The sequence below is a fragment of the Centroberyx affinis genome, unplaced genomic scaffold (genome assembly GCF_046629955.1).
Source record: "Centroberyx affinis isolate AG114_WGS23_722 - 3 ecotype Tasmania unplaced genomic scaffold, CSIRO-AGI_Caff_v1 ptg003475l_1, whole genome shotgun sequence".
In the NCBI taxonomy this organism is placed as follows: Eukaryota; Metazoa; Chordata; class Actinopteri; order Beryciformes; family Berycidae; genus Centroberyx; species Centroberyx affinis.
In genome coordinates, this window is record NW_027281435.1 from 558,403 (window position 1) to 573,816 (window position 15,414).

The window sequence follows — 15,414 nt, forward strand, 5'->3', positions numbered from 1 at the left end:
TGTTGAAACGTCAAGAAGAAGAAGAGAGTCGCGTTTACTGCAGTTACCAAAGAGCCTTGAAGGAAAGAGTGAAGAACAGCTTGCATTAGCTGTAATATGTAGGGCCTCGCTCAAGGAGTCACGGGAGAGTGTTCAGACCGGTGTCACGGCACAAAAAAAGAACGTATGAACGTAAAATGAATGTAAAATGAACGTATGAATATAAAATAAAATCAGTATCTTTTCTGTTGGGTGTGATAGTTTCAAAAAGTGTCGAGCAGCAGTATCGGGAAAGCTGACATTTTTATAACAACAGCATACTTTTGCCCTCACACGTGCAGGACTTCATTCATTCATTAATTTGTGTACTTATTAAATAAGCACATATGGACATTGCTGTTCAGATAGTACTTTAACAGAACCAATGAGGTTCTATATTAACGAACATAACTCGTTCCGTTTGTCAGTGCCGACGCCATCTTTGCTGTCCTGGTGTAAGCCTATGGCATTACATTGTCGCTCATTAGATTTTCCAGTGGTGAGCTATCTCGTCATTTTTAGAAGTCTTTGTAATTACCCATGATTCCTTTGAATCCTATGACCTGTCTCTGGCCTTGACGTCTAGCGCGGTGCTGTGCTGCTAGTTACCGGCGGTGTGCGGCTGTAGGACTAGATATAACGTTAACTATCTAGTGTTCCTGTCCAAGAAGTAGTCAACTGGCAGCCGTTACAGCAGAGCAGAGCCACAATGCTGAAATGTAAAACTGTGTGGAAGAAGCTTGCACCTCTAGCTAGAGCCTCTTCAACTGTGTGTCGGCAAAATGTGAGAAGAACAGGCAAGTAACTTGCTGTGTTCTTGTTAGCTGGCCTCAATACTAAACATATTACTTGTAAAATTGTATTACAGCCTGTCCCATTGCGCTCAGCCTACTGAATTACTTAAATCAGCCACGTTAAGGTCAGGTAGCTAACTTTAGTTATTCTGACCTTCGTTTGGCTGTTACCTAACTAGCAAATGTTAACGTTGGCTGCAGAAAGTGTATGAAGTGCAGCGTTTCGGTAACTGAACCATATTGCAGTTTGATTGGTTGTAGCTGAAGCTTGCTAGGACAACGTGTTATTTTCTTTTTTTTTAACTGGTAACGTTAGTTAATTGCAGTCTGGTTAATGCTGGAGCCTTTAGCATCTGACGTTAACTGATTACTTGATGTAAGGTCAAACCTTTTGCAAATTTGAAGCATTTACATTAGTTAATCTAGACAAACTTGACGTTGCCTAGTCACATTACGTGTGCCATTGATCCAGCGTAACGCATTGTCATTGTAGACACGGGTTAACTTTGGCCCTGACACCTGCCATTCTCTCTAAATGCATGTCACGTTAAACTATGCAATTAAATGTTTGTTTGCTTGCACATAATACCTTGTAGAACATGGCTTAAGGCTTTTCTCCAGTCACCAGAGTCCACTCTTTATTTCAGCATAGTTCCACTCCACCAAACAGTAGTTGCTGAAATGAGATTTAACTTTTTAAAATGGGTTCGTATTTTTTCTTCTTCTTCCAGCAAAATAATCTGTGAGAGGTGGTAGTGAGGCATGCAATGCCAAGAAGCAGCAAGCAAGGAAATCATCTAGGAATACCAATGTAACAGTCTATGCACAACAGAATATTGTGCATACAAACCATCCGCAATACAGATCATTATCTGGGACCTGCTGGTCACAAAGTCCAGGATCCAACTCTCTAAACCCAAGCCCAACTCAAATTGTGTGGGTTTTCTTCAATTGCATGAGAACTTGTGCACACATAGCTCCTATGTGTGCCATCCTCTCTTTCTCTGTATTCAGGGGAACTCCATGCTGAAATCTAGAAGTTTAATGATGCCTTGCATATCTGCAAATATACTTGCCTTGTAAATCATGACTTAAGACCTTTTGTAAATTGGCAGGGTCTACAGGTAAGTTTGTCATGCATATGATACACCGAAAGGCACTTATTACAATAAACTTTCAACTTTTACTACTACTAACTAGTTTTTTCCTGTTACTCCTACAATTTTCTCCCACCAAATGACACTGCATGGGACAGTAGCGAGTAATGCTAATCAGTTTTCAAAGTGGACATTTTTACTGAAATAAGCACTGCTTCGTGGATCATGACAAATTTACAGACGGACCCAATTATTTCGGAAAAAGTCTTGAGTCATGTACAAATTATGTAGGCTACATTTGTTGTTAAGCAACACAACATTAAACTTCCCAATTTCAGCATGAAGTTGATGTGACGCTCTCTCATACTGAGAGACGGCATGTTATCAGGGCAAATGTAAACACACTCACTCACATGACTGCCTGCATATCTTTGTCTGTCAGCCTCTCTCTCACACACATTTTCATTAAGCCAGCAGATTATTCCATGACCTGTCATATTAAATGTAGCATTCACCTTCATTCTTTTTTCACTTGCCACACACTGATGCAGCTGCCTCTGTCACAGTGATTTGTCTCTGTTGTTTAAGGATTGTTTTGTTGTTGTCTTAGCATACATTAACTACCGTAACTGTAAAGCATCTCAGAAGAATGACGTGCTTTACACATGTCATTCTTCTGACAGGCTTTACAGTTAAAAAGTGACTGTCAAGAGAGGACTAGCACTTGTGTTCCACCAAATGCTGCACCAGTTGCAAAGCAGTTTACACCATAATTTACCACTTTGCTGCAAGACATTTGGAAATTGCTTCAGTAAATGAGAGGGGAACGCAGCCATTAAAAACATGTGACTGCACTGACATTTACACAGTTTGATGCCGATTGGACCAGTTTATTCAGGAAAGTGTGGCGATTGGTCAAAATTACATTCACTTTGTGGAATTGACCATTTTAGACCAAAATAAACAGTGATTGGTCAAGCTTGCAAATATTGCAGAGTTTAGCTGAATTTGCATTAATTCTTGTGTTTGCAAAACAGTGAAATGTACTTATTGTAAGTGGCTTTGGACAAAAGCGTCTGCTAAACAACGTAACGTAATGTAATGTAATGAACTCCTGGAGGGACTTCTTTTTTGACCCAAAGTATGAGTGTAACCATTTAGACATTTAGGCTTTTCTGAATTTTCCATGCTATAAATAAATAGTAAAGATACTTCCTGGAACCAACCAGTTCAGCCATATTGTTTGATCAGAGCCCAAAGAAACAGAAAACTGATACTTACTGCAGGTACTCAGCATTAAACAGCGAATGTTTAGACAGGATCATCTGCCCTCAAACTGTTCCCTGCTCCCCATGTAGTTATTTTGACCCAAAGAAATGTCACGACCATGTAGCAACTGATAATGTAGTAACTACCTGATAATGTAAAAATTGATCAAAGTGTATATGTATTGTTAAAGTATGTCCGTTACATAACATTGCTGCAGTTTTGACCAATCTAGGTTTTAAGTTTTGAATGTGTCATGTTGTTTACAGGGCTGAACAATGGCAGGACACCAGCACTTGCTCCAGCAGCCCACATGTCCACTGGGGCTGCAGGGGGAGGTGGAGGTGGTGGGGATAACAAGTTATACGTCCTTCTGGTTGGAGCAGCCTTGCTTGGTGGGGGAGTATATGTGAGTAAGCTATTCTGCCCATCTGTTGTCATTACTGAGTAACATCTTCCATAGTCTTTCGTGACATACATCTATCATAAGTGTTCAAGTGAAAATAAGCAATGTTTTGGGTTTTTAGGAAATGTTTTTTGTTTCCTGGGATTCATCCAGATTGTCCTACAAAGGATTAGTTATGGACCTTTTTCAAACAAGTAACTATTGTTGTGGTCTTCTTACCCTGTCTGTTCATAAACCATCATGAGTGAGAGCTCTATAGGATATTGCTACTTCATAGTGTATTTGTTGAATGGGTTGTGAGTAAAACAAGGACACTGTATTGCTTTCACAGGCATACCAAACCGTCAGGGGAGACAAACAAAGATATCAGGACCGTCTGACAGAAATTTCATCCAGACCAAATAAAGCAGCCGCAGGACAACCATCCGCATACATCCAGTCAGAGGCTCCTGGTGGGGACTTTTTTATTCATTTATTTTCTTTGTTTATATTCTTTGTTTATATACATTTCTTGGCAATAAGGCTTTAAATTTCCTTGATAGTAAAATGCTGCACTTTAGTTTTACACAATTCGAGAAATGAGCTTTTCCTGTCTGTAACCATTGCATTCCTGTTTGTTGCTCTTTATGATCAATTAAGAGTTGCAAATTTGTTAGAAAATTAAACAATATATGTAATTTCTGTTTTAGCTGTGGAAGCCACTGAAACAGAGGGTGAGTTCATTGTCAATGATTTCTGAGCAGAAATGGATCTTAACATTTATAGACCGAAGTCCACGTCTATTAATATCTCAATAAAGTGGTAACATTTAACTATGGCACATTCATTCATCGCTAACCAAGAGCTTGTGCACAAGCTAAAAACATCATAGGAACATACATTCATAGTAATTGCTGCTTCACCCTTTGGATTGAGACATTTTAGTTATATCATAGTCAAATGATTCTTTGGTGTAAGAGTAGGTTTAGAGTCAGGTAAATCTACACTGCATGGTTTGGCTCGCTCTCTTTATTGCCATATAAACATTAGCAGAATTTAGCCATTGAGAATGCTAAATGATCTCACATTTATTTAGCAGATAGCAGTAGCTAGATTTTGATGATGTTTCTATGTTTGGTATCAGAGAAGCAAACCACCCCTGACAGTTTCACCTGGTTCTGAAACCATTCAGAATGACGAACCATCTCAATATCACACAACAAAAAAATAATCATCTGTTTAATACTAGTGTAAGTTAATAATTTCAAAGCTGTGTGGCAATTGCCAATGTGATTTATTTACCGACTATTTTGCCCAGAGCATATGTCTGTTTAATGGCAAGATAGTGACCACAAATGCATGATTACATGTTGACTTTTCTGTCTTTTCTATTTCTCTCACCTCACAGAAGTCCATGAGCAGGTCTCAGAGCCTCAAGCAGCACCTGCAGCTGAGGAGTCCAGTCCTCCAGCCCCTGCAGCTGAGGAGTCCAGCCCTCCAGCCCCTGCAGCTGAGGAGTCCAGTCCTCCAGCCCCTGCAGCTGAGGAGTCCAGTCCTCCAGCCCCTGCAGCTGAGGAGTCCAGTCCTCCAGCCCCTGAAGCTGAGGAGTCCAGTCCTCCAGCACCTGCAGCTGAAGAACCGGCCCCCAGTGAAACAACAGAACTTCCCCCAGGTTGTCTGCACAGATTCTATAGCCATTACATACTTACATGCATGACTCCTGTATATGTATGTGCCTCCTGTATAAATAATTTGCTTGCACAAAAAATTAGGTGTACACACCTTTATCAAAAAGCAAACTCAATGTGAGAATGTGTGTACCTACTCCATGTGTTTGCATACTTTGAAGAGAATGTTGGTGTTTGAAATGGCGACACTGAATGGTGAAGGCAGGTCATTGCAAAAAAAATTCTAGGCCATACAACGCACCTGTCTTTTTATGGCCTGCTCATAATTGGCCCACATAAGTAATATGTCCAAATGCAGTTTTATGATGACGACATTAAGTTGTAAGTCTACGCAAAGCTTTATACATGAGGCCCTTTGGATATACCAAAATTTATACCGTAAAGACCCCATGAAATGGCATCTACTTGTTTGATTTGATGTATTACCTGCTGAAACAGGATGTTGGGGTGGGACATAACGCAGTGAGGGATCATTCAAAAGTCTAAACCAATGGAATATCAATGGAATATCATTAATGGAAAACCAATGGAATATCAGTCAGGGAGAGAAAGGCAGTTTTATTTGATGGGAGGGGCAGAGGGGCCGGATTGTTCAAAAATCTGTGATGGTTGGTTTATTGGTTGGAATTCATATTTGCCCATACTGGTGCAGCATGAGGTCAGCATTAAAGATACTCTGTTTTCCAGGAGTAAGAGAGAGTTCATTTCATGGGGACTTTAATGTTGAGTGTTGCCTATGTCCAGAGGCTAAGATTTATCTTGGTTTCTGTTGCATGCCCTGGGACTTTATGTTGCATGTGTTCATTATTCTGTTCAACCTCCTGTATTTAGTGATGCGTGTGTCATGCTCTGTTTCCATTTTAGCAAAATTTGTCCTTGCTCTTTCAGCACAGCTGTTGAAAACTCACATACTCAGCTAAATTCTGATGCAGAATTATTTTGTGTAATATTTCATAGCTATTATTGCCAAAATAATGGTAATATTAATATTTATGTGGGGCACCGTGGATTTCTGAATCCTTTCTGCAAATGTGTTGGTTATGGTGCTTAACCAACATATTTGTGATTGTAAATGTAACCCCTCCTGTTTGATATTTTCTGTGAGAGTTGTCGTACTTACACACTGTCTTCTGGGCTAATACTAATAAGTCTTTCCTGTGTCCTTTTTAACTGTAATATGTAAATATTGGGTTTATTCATAAATGGAGGGTGCCTTTTGTAATGGATTACAGATTTTCCTCAAGGCTTTTTTTCCACACAGTGCCTAAGATGCAAAATGCCGTTACAGAAGTTGCTCCTTTAACTCTTAAAACAGAAACCACAGTAGTCCCCATTGCTCATGAACATGTGGGTAGAGTTGATGGAGAAGCCCATACCTTTTTTACCTTTATTTAAAATGTCATTTTAAATAATGACATTCTCTTCAACACTATACCATTGTCATGATGCTGAAGATTAGTAACACCAGAGGATAAAGGTGTTGTTTCTGCCATCAACACGAGAGAGAGCAAGAAAGACACGTGTTCTTACAGGATTTGGTAAATACGCAGAAACATCACCTGAAGTCCTGGAATTTGTTCCCAATCTCACCCAACACAAGAAGGCGAGATTGGGAAGCGTGGGCAGCAGCAGTAAAGTCAGTAGTCTAAAGGGTATAGAAGTGGCTTGTAACCAGAAAGCTGCTGGTTCAAGTCCTTGTAACATCTCTGAAAACCTGCATCAGGGAAGTGAACACTCTCTCCTCGAGTAAGAATTGACCCCTAGTGGCAAACAGAAGAAGACTGGTTGTATTGGGCTGCTCCTAGGTGTATTAAGTGTGCATGTTCAACAAAATATTCCCTGGGTAAAAATAAGCTGAAAAAAGAAATGCATGGATCCAGGTGGTCTTTCCCTTCGATAACTTTATGAAGAGTTCAATCTAACCCCAGACTATGGATTGCCTCAACAGCAGCTGAGCCTGTGGTAGAAGCATCTACTGAAGAGCCAGCAGAACAACTTGCTGCACCAGTAGTTGAGGATGGTAAGATATGTGGAGAAAGGATACTTTCATATCATAAAAAAAAAGGAGGGAAGGAGGGTATGGTAATGGAGTAAATGTTTAATGGAGTTATGCCAACAGAGCTGGCACTGTAGCTACATCTTCCTGAGTCACTGGAGCAGCCAAATTCTTCGACTCAAGGTTGATGATTCATTTTATTTACTAGCCCTAGACTAAAGTCGCGGTTATAATGTAACGTTGCCACTATGCTACCAGAACCAGCACCCCCGTCCGAACCTTCCCCGCCTGAGCTTACAGAGCCGCCTCCTGCACCTGTTGTGGAGGGCGTGGAGGGCGTGGAGAGTGTGGAGAGTGGTAAGCACTCAAACCAGTGCATGGGACCAGTGATTTTCATTTACCGCATTTGAGGGTTTATTTTGTCTTAATTGGCTAATGCTCCGGTTATACTAACAGAATCTACAGCAGCAGCAGAAAGCCCCGCAGCAGAAACGCCCGAGCCTCAGTCTGAAGTGGTGGCAGAGAGTGGTAAGACCATAGTCCAGCCTCTGCTGGAGTGGGGAAGCGGGCAGATACGACAACAATATGTTTTCCCATTTTTCCCATTTACATTTTAATGTTAATTTCAAAACCTTCTCTCCTGCTATTTGTTCATTAATTCCTTTTAACATTTTCCTTCATTACAGCTTTTGTCCTTGCCTGTTCATATCTCTTTCACATTGTTGGGTCCTTGTAGTGCTAAAGGTTAATCTCTCACACATGAAAACATTGTATTGATTTGTTGATTCCTTTTCACTCTCATTCCTTTCAGGAGTATTTGCCATGGGTACTGATCAGCTCCCAGACATGGCTCTTGTATTGACTTTGTCTCTCTCCTGCTCTTGCTCTCTGCCTCTTTCTCTTTCTGTCTCTCTCTGTCTCTCTCTTGTGCTTGCTCTTGCTGTCTCATGTAAACTCCAGCAGTGGATTCTGTACCCAGCCCTGCCAAGTTCCCCTCACACGCCCCCTACCTCCTTATTGGTGGAGGCACCGCCTCCTTTGCTGCTGCCCGGTCTATTCGGGCCAGAGACCCAGGTGCCAGGGTCAGTAAGGCCTGATTGAATGAATGATAGTCAAGATCAGAATTCAATTCATATTATCCAAGTAGTCATTTTTAAGTTCAATTTAAGTGTTTTTGTTCTCCAATGCATCTATCAAGTGAAGCCACATTCATGTATTTTTAAAAAATACTTTTACCAGGTATTGATCGTGACTGAGGAGCCAGACCTTCCATACATGAGACCACCTCTGTCTAAGGAGCTGTGGTTCTCTGATGATCCCCGTGTGACAGACACTCTGCGCTTCAAACAGTGGAATGGAAAGGAGAGGAGGTGTGTTCGAGTAGTAATCCTCAAGTTACTCGTGTTTTGTTTTATTATTTGTTTGTTTGTTTATTCATTCATCTTGGCATCTTTGGTGATAAGCGGCCATTGCTGTGGTGCTTTTGCAAAGCACTTGTTGATGAAGTTTGAGTTTCTGTAGGCACTAGCCTTTTCTTTGTCTGTTCAGCCATGGTTGCTATCGCTGCTTTTGCTAACTACTTGAATTCTTCCATTTATACCAAACAAACAGTCATTGCTGCTCCTGGAAACATAAAATGCATCACTTACTGTACGGCAGAAGATTTTTTCCCCAGGAAACAGTGTTTAGAACAGCAAATTTAAAAGCTTACATGAACCGGGTATATGTTGAGTCAGCACTGTGTAATATAGAGATCAGTCATATCAAGAGCGTAAAACGAAACTTTTATTTGTATGATGTTGCAGATACTTTAAGCTGGTTTATCTATGACTTTTTATTGGTTCACAAAGGCTGTTCATTCTGATCACCTGTATGGATGAAAACCAGTCCTTCATTATTTTAATACCTTTGTGTTTATTTGCCAGTATCTACTTCCAGCCACCCTCATTCTACATTAGTCCTGAAGAATTGGATAGTGCAAAAAATGGGGGAGTAGCTGTTCTCACTGGAAAAAAGGTTGGTGTGGACTGTTCTAGTAATTGTTGGACAGCTATGTTGATTTCATTATTCAATTTGATAACTGATAATGGTTGGATAAATTATTGACAAATGTCTGAAATTAAGTTCAGCTGAAAACATGGCAAAACTAATTTCTTTGGCTGTTTCATGTATACTTTGCTGAGTATTTTTCTTTATATGAAATATTTTAAACTTTATACCGGATTTAAATCTTTCTAGGTGGTGCACATGGATGTGAGAGGAAACAAAGTGCAACTGAATGATGACACTGAGATTTCTTATGACAAGTGTTTGATTGCCACAGGTAAACCACGTTAAAAAGCTTGTTGTACAACCTGTAGCTAAAAATTGGGTGGAAGCTAATTCAAACTTTTCTCTCTAGGTGGAGTGCCAAGAAATCTGCAGGTAATCGAAAGAGCGGGAGACGAGGTGATGGAGAGGACAAGTTTATTCCGTAAGGTCAGTGTTCTGCCACCAGGGGATAGCTTTGCTTCAGATTGGCAAAAAGTCAATGTGTGTGTCAATGTGTCAACAGTATGTTGTAATTTATTGTGTAAGTACATATTTTTGTTTTATGTTTGTACACTTTGTACCTACACTGTCACAATCTGTATTAGAGGTTTTCATTTACTTTACTCTTTACTTTACTTTTATCCCTCCTCAGATTGAGGACTTCAAAGCTTTGGACAAGGTCTCCAGAAACGTCCAGTCCATCACCATCATTGGAGGGGGCTTCTTGGGCAGTGAGCTGGCCTGTGCCCTTGGCAGAAGATGTAAGACTACAGAGCAGCAGCAGGAAATGACAGAATGAATGACAATACTGTTGCTTAATAGGATCAGTTTGTTACTCCATCATTAGATTTCTCATCCTCTTCCACTCTCTCTCTTTTCAGCAACTGAGTCTGGCCTGGAGGTGATCCAGATGTTCCCAGAGAGGGGCAACATGGGAAAGGTGCTGCCTGAGTATCTGAGCAATTGGACAACTGAAAAAGTCAAGAGAGGTTAATGTCCATTTTGCATTGTAGCTTGTCCGAACCTCACCTCATAGCCAATTGCACACCCTAAGGAAAATGCTTTTCCTTTGTGTCTTTTTTCTTACACTTTCCATCAAACCTTCTCTCTTTGGTTTTCCAGAGGGCGTAAAAGTTGTTGCAGAGGCTTTGGTGAAAGCTGTGACCTACAAGGACGATAAGGTAGAAATCCAGCTGAAGGATGGCCGTGTGGTAAGTCCAGATCTCTGCACAGTAAGTTCAATGTAATTCAGAAAATGAAGAGCCTTATTGTGTACTGATTAACTTCTGCTTCCCCTTGTAGGTGAAAACAGATCACATTGTTGCAGCTGTCGGCCTGGAGCCCAGTGTTGACCTTGCCAAGTCAGCGGGTCTGGAGGTGGACTCTGACTTTGGTGGCTATCGGGTCAATGCAGAGCTGCAAGCTAGGTCCAACATTTGGGTGGTAGGTTCAGTGTTCATATTGTAGTTTAAATACTTCAACATTCTTTTGATGAGTGTTGAGCTCATCAAGAGCTGTGTAGGAAAGATCAAAGATTACATTGTGTTGCTCAAAGTAAGTTTCATAAGACATCCCTCCAATGATATTGCAGTAGTTATGATCTACTGTACATGCCACAGTACATACCAAGTTTGATAATGAACCTGTTATGTGATAGGCCATGTTACAAGCTATTATGTTATGGGCCATGCCCACATGCACCATTCAAAACTGTAAAATTTAGATTTTGGCAAATACTTACTTTATAGCAGCAGTACAGCATGTCTACCTAATTCAATGAAACTGTTACAAATAGTGGTAGAAGTTTTTGCTCTTTGTTGTTGACCCTATAGGCCTATTTTAAACGTTTCAAAATCCACGGCACATTTCATGATAACTGGATAAACTGCCATGGACTTACGGCCAATTTTATGATGGGCCACACCCTTTGCCAGGTGGTCACATTATTTTTCCGATTGGACCAATTTGTAGACCATTTGTGCATGCCAGTCCAGTAATGCTTTTTACCACTTTTAATGAGAATAGGTCAGAAGTAGTAGCCTAAGTTTTCTAAAATTTCAAAATAACAGAAAACCCTTTGAAGTGGAATATGATGGTCTAATATGGTTCACCTTGTAGGGCAAAGTGAGCTGCATACCAAGCTTCATAATTATAAGGCTTACAGTGTGGGAGTTGACCTTTTGACCTTTTCAATCTTGATCCTTATAGTGCCCTCTTCAGGCAAATGAGGAAAAGTCATGGATTATTTTTGTCGCTGAGCACTCTGATTTGTATTTTGTGCCTCTATCTCAATGTACAGACATACCAAACACACACACCAGACACACACACCACCAGTTAGTTTCGTTTAAATGGAAACCTGTCAATATTCCCTCCAACCTGGAACAATGATTACTGGTACAGATTCAAATGCATGCTACATATCCTCAATCCCTTCTCTCTCTGTACAGGCAGGAGACGCTGCATGTTTCTACGACATCAGACTGGGTCGAAGGCGAGTGGAGCACCATGATCACGCCGTTGTGAGTGGTAGACTAGCAGGAGAGAACATGACAGGAGCCAATAAACCCTACTGGCATCAGTCCATGTTCTGGTGGGTATTCGACTACTTCCTATTTCCTACCAGTGGCTGTTAATGATTCTGACTAGAAGTTTTCTTGAGTCAAAAATTCAAGCCTTTTTCCAAATGAGAACCGTGGCTGCAAGCCATGAAACTAGTTGGAAGTGGAGGAAAGTAGGTCTACAATCAAGACCCAGTCTAAATTGGGAATTGTACAGATCCATAAGCAGATAATTCCTTCAAATAACTTGGGGCTGGGTCAACATGTACAATTCTGAAAATGACTCAACTTTAATCCTTTTAGAAGTAAGACAAACATGCATGATTGCTTTGAAGTCCTGAATACTATCAAGTGTTAAAATATTTAAAAGGGCTTGAGAGGTCCCTTATGTCGGGCTGGGAGTTGCCAGTAGAGGGCTGTGTTACCCAGGCAGAGGCAGATGGCCCACATTTTTCAAGCCTGTTAAAAACGGTGCTGCTTTGATCACAAGGGGATTTTGTTGGTTATTGAGTGGGATGCCATAATATCAAGTGCAGTGTTGAATGTGTCACTCACTACAGAGATGAAGGTTATAATGTCTGCATTTGTTTGGCAACTGGTAAAATAAAACAGTCTTCTGGTGGCAACTTGGGGCCTGTTGCAGTCCACAAAAAAGCAGGGCTATTAGTCAAATTATCATTGCCTGCACATCACCAAATATAGTCAGACAATTTATTGACTTCCCTACAAATACCAGGGTAATTAATCAGAACCAGGGTGCTATCATACAGATTGCAGGTCTTCTGGGAGTCTTATTGAGACCGCAAAATAATCAACCAGTGAATAACAATTGCTTTTGTGATTTGCGCCATATCTGCTGTACTAAACACAATTGGACTTCATGTCCCTTAACAAATAATTTCCTACCCATTTATAGTTTCAGAACCTTCATTAGCTATGTTCAATTAGAAATGGGATGTTTTTGCCATGTTTTGTTTCTTTATTTTGGTCTTTTGGTCTTTAATTCAGTTACACATAGCATTGAAAAGGTTTTATAATAGTCTTAAATTTGTCATTCTGAAACCTGCAGATACCCTCCACACACACACCGCGATGCTTAGTAGCATAAGAATAAAACATCGAACAAGAGAGGATGCTCCTTGCTCTGAAGACTTTGAATTCTACATGTTGAATTCTCTTCAACATGTTTTCCAATCTCATGTTGTGTCTCACAGGAGTGACCTGGGTCCTGATGTGGGCTACGAGGCCATTGGGATTGTCGACAGCAGCCTACCAACAGTAGGAGTGTTTGCCAAAGCCACTGCCAAGGATACGCCTAAAGCTGCTACAGAGAAATCTGGTAGGGGCATCCAATATTTAGTTAATCTTAATCATGTAAAAAAACCAAAAACAAATGAATTTGAAGATCCAGGGCCAGATTGAGCTTTTCCCATTAAATTTTCTGCAGGAACTGGAATCCGTTCAGAAAGTGAGACGGAGGCCGTGGCCATAAGCCCAGTGGCCTCTTCGACACCCGCTCCCACTGTGGAGCATCAGAAAGACGACTACGGCAAAGGAGTGATCTTCTACCTGAGGGACAAAGTGGTGGTGGGCATTATTCTATGGAACGTGTTCAACAGGATGCCCATCGCAAGAAAGGTTAGCTCCGTCGCTTTGTCAGAAACATTCTCTGCCTCACAACCTCTGCCAACCACAGATTTATTAATAGATTTGGTTATCGGTTGATGTTTTTATCACATTGCTTTTATATCTCTCTTATTTGTAGATAATCAAGGATGGTGAGGAACATGCAGATCTGAATGAAGTGGCCAAGCTCTTCAACATCCATGAGGATTAAGTCTGCCCTCTGGAGTCGAAGGCTTCACTAACGATGGGAGGGGAAGTCACTACATGTGAAGGCTTTGAACTTTGACAGTCATTGCCAGGCTCTCTGGAAGACCCAACCCCATGATAATGCATAAAAATGGAAAGATTTCTGTAAATTGTATGTCATGTTGCTGGGATATTTTCATATTTGGAGTTTGTATCAGCTGCGCTTCTTTTGTTAATTTTCTTTTTTTTTCTATTCAAGAAAAATCGATCAATCAGTCTCATCCTAATGCCACCAACCTGTGTTTGCTCATGTGTCATGATGTGGTCAAGGTGTGATCGTAATCCCCTTTCCCCCAGAGTATCACCAGGCTTATGATGTTGAGCATGGATTATTGTTTTCCTCTGTGTGATCATTGCAGCTTGTAATGAGAAAAGCTGCAATAAAAATTATTTTTAAAGTGAAGTGATCCCATATTTGTAATTATTCTGCTCTATAATAGCCACTGATAACAACTTGCCTTCTGAGCTGCAGTTGTGTTCGGTTGAACAATATAGAAAACATTCTGTTTGGTTGAACACATCTGTCCTGAAGCATTTTAACCTTCGTGCATTGCTGGCAAATTTACTTAACATAAATTGAATAAGGTGATGTTGAGGTTCTAACTTCAGCTTAAAGCACCTACTGTTAGATGAAATGGGAACAGGCAGTCCTGTGTAAAGGGCACCTGACCAGTACATTTTATTGTGTGGAGGCACTACGAAGTGAAGTAAAACGAAAAACGACAACATTAAAATTAAGGTTGGCCTACTTATCTACTCTGGAGGTGGAAATGCTCATGCAGGCAGAAACATTTTTTTTTACTGTGTGCTTCATATTATTAGTAATGCATTCATGTTTTCTATTCTCACACATTCATATCCTATTGGGCACTGTATACTCCAGAGGGAAGTGAAGAAAGGTCTTACAAGTGTGAGGCAGGCATGTGCAGCCATAACCTTGCATCTCTTTCTTTGCCATTAATTTTACATGAGGAAATGATTGAGTTGCCTTGCTGCTCTTCTGTATGTAAGTATGTAAACCTGAGCTTCCACATGGATATTAGAATTTGTCTGGCTATTTGAAGATTAAATAATTAACTCGCGAGCGGTAGACATTCCTGCTGAGGGAAAAGGTAAATAACCCCTGAACACGTAATTACACTTAAGGAAGATGGAGAGAGAGAAAAAATATTACACCTGAATTAATTTTGAACTTAATCCCTTAATCCTATTTCCCTTTTAATGCCTTGAATACAACATCTAGTTAACTTACTCTCTTTACGGTTCCACTAAGAAACCTTTCTCCTTCAATCAACAGTCTTGTGGGGATGCTCTGATTTGATTTGCTTTAGGGAAAATCCACTCTTAAGCACATAATTCACATATTGTGTTCCTGTAATTTGGGATAATTAAGTCTTGATTTTAATGAACAAGTCTCTCTAAAAGATAGACACAATAGTCAAGTCTTTCAGATGTCAGTAAGAAGGAAAAAGTAACAGTAAAGGAAAAGTAACACTATAGGGGCATTTACTGGTGGTACTGGCCTATTTCCTGGTCAGTGATGGTTACCACTGTACACACTCAAAAATGCTGGGAGTCCAGAGTGTTTGTTTCCAATTCATTGTGAATGGAGCAGCTCCAGATTTTGTCTCTTGATAGTGTCACAGATGAGAACTTAACCTCATTTGTAGCTTTGAAGACTGACTAATTGACTAATAATGATTGGC

General features: G+C 40.4%; 1 protein-coding gene across 5 annotated transcripts; it reads left to right on the top strand.

The window, feature by feature from the left end:
- Window positions 1–603: 603 nt before the first annotated feature.
- aifm1 (apoptosis inducing factor mitochondrion associated 1) lies at window positions 604–14,111 on the top strand. 5 transcript variants are annotated; one of them, XM_071539620.1, is made up of 21 exons: window positions 604–815; window positions 3,445–3,584; window positions 3,913–4,033; window positions 4,271–4,294; window positions 4,969–5,232; window positions 7,197–7,268; window positions 7,503–7,601; window positions 7,701–7,772; window positions 8,205–8,326; window positions 8,484–8,614; window positions 9,170–9,260; window positions 9,483–9,567; window positions 9,646–9,722; window positions 9,928–10,036; window positions 10,157–10,264; window positions 10,398–10,486; window positions 10,578–10,718; window positions 11,726–11,868; window positions 13,051–13,175; window positions 13,284–13,474; window positions 13,602–14,111. In XM_071539620.1, the coding sequence occupies exons 1-21, from the start codon at window positions 728–730 to the stop codon at window positions 13,671–13,673; spliced, it is 2,364 nt and encodes a 787-aa protein (XP_071395721.1). In that variant the 5' UTR covers window positions 604–727; the 3' UTR covers window positions 13,674–14,111. The 5 variants fall into 5 exon arrangements, with proteins under 5 accessions (XP_071395721.1, XP_071395722.1, XP_071395723.1 ...); XM_071539621.1 differs by having other exon boundaries at window positions 8,208–8,326; XM_071539622.1 differs by lacking the exons at window positions 7,503–7,601; window positions 7,701–7,772.
- Window positions 14,112–15,414: the final 1,303 nt, after the last annotated feature.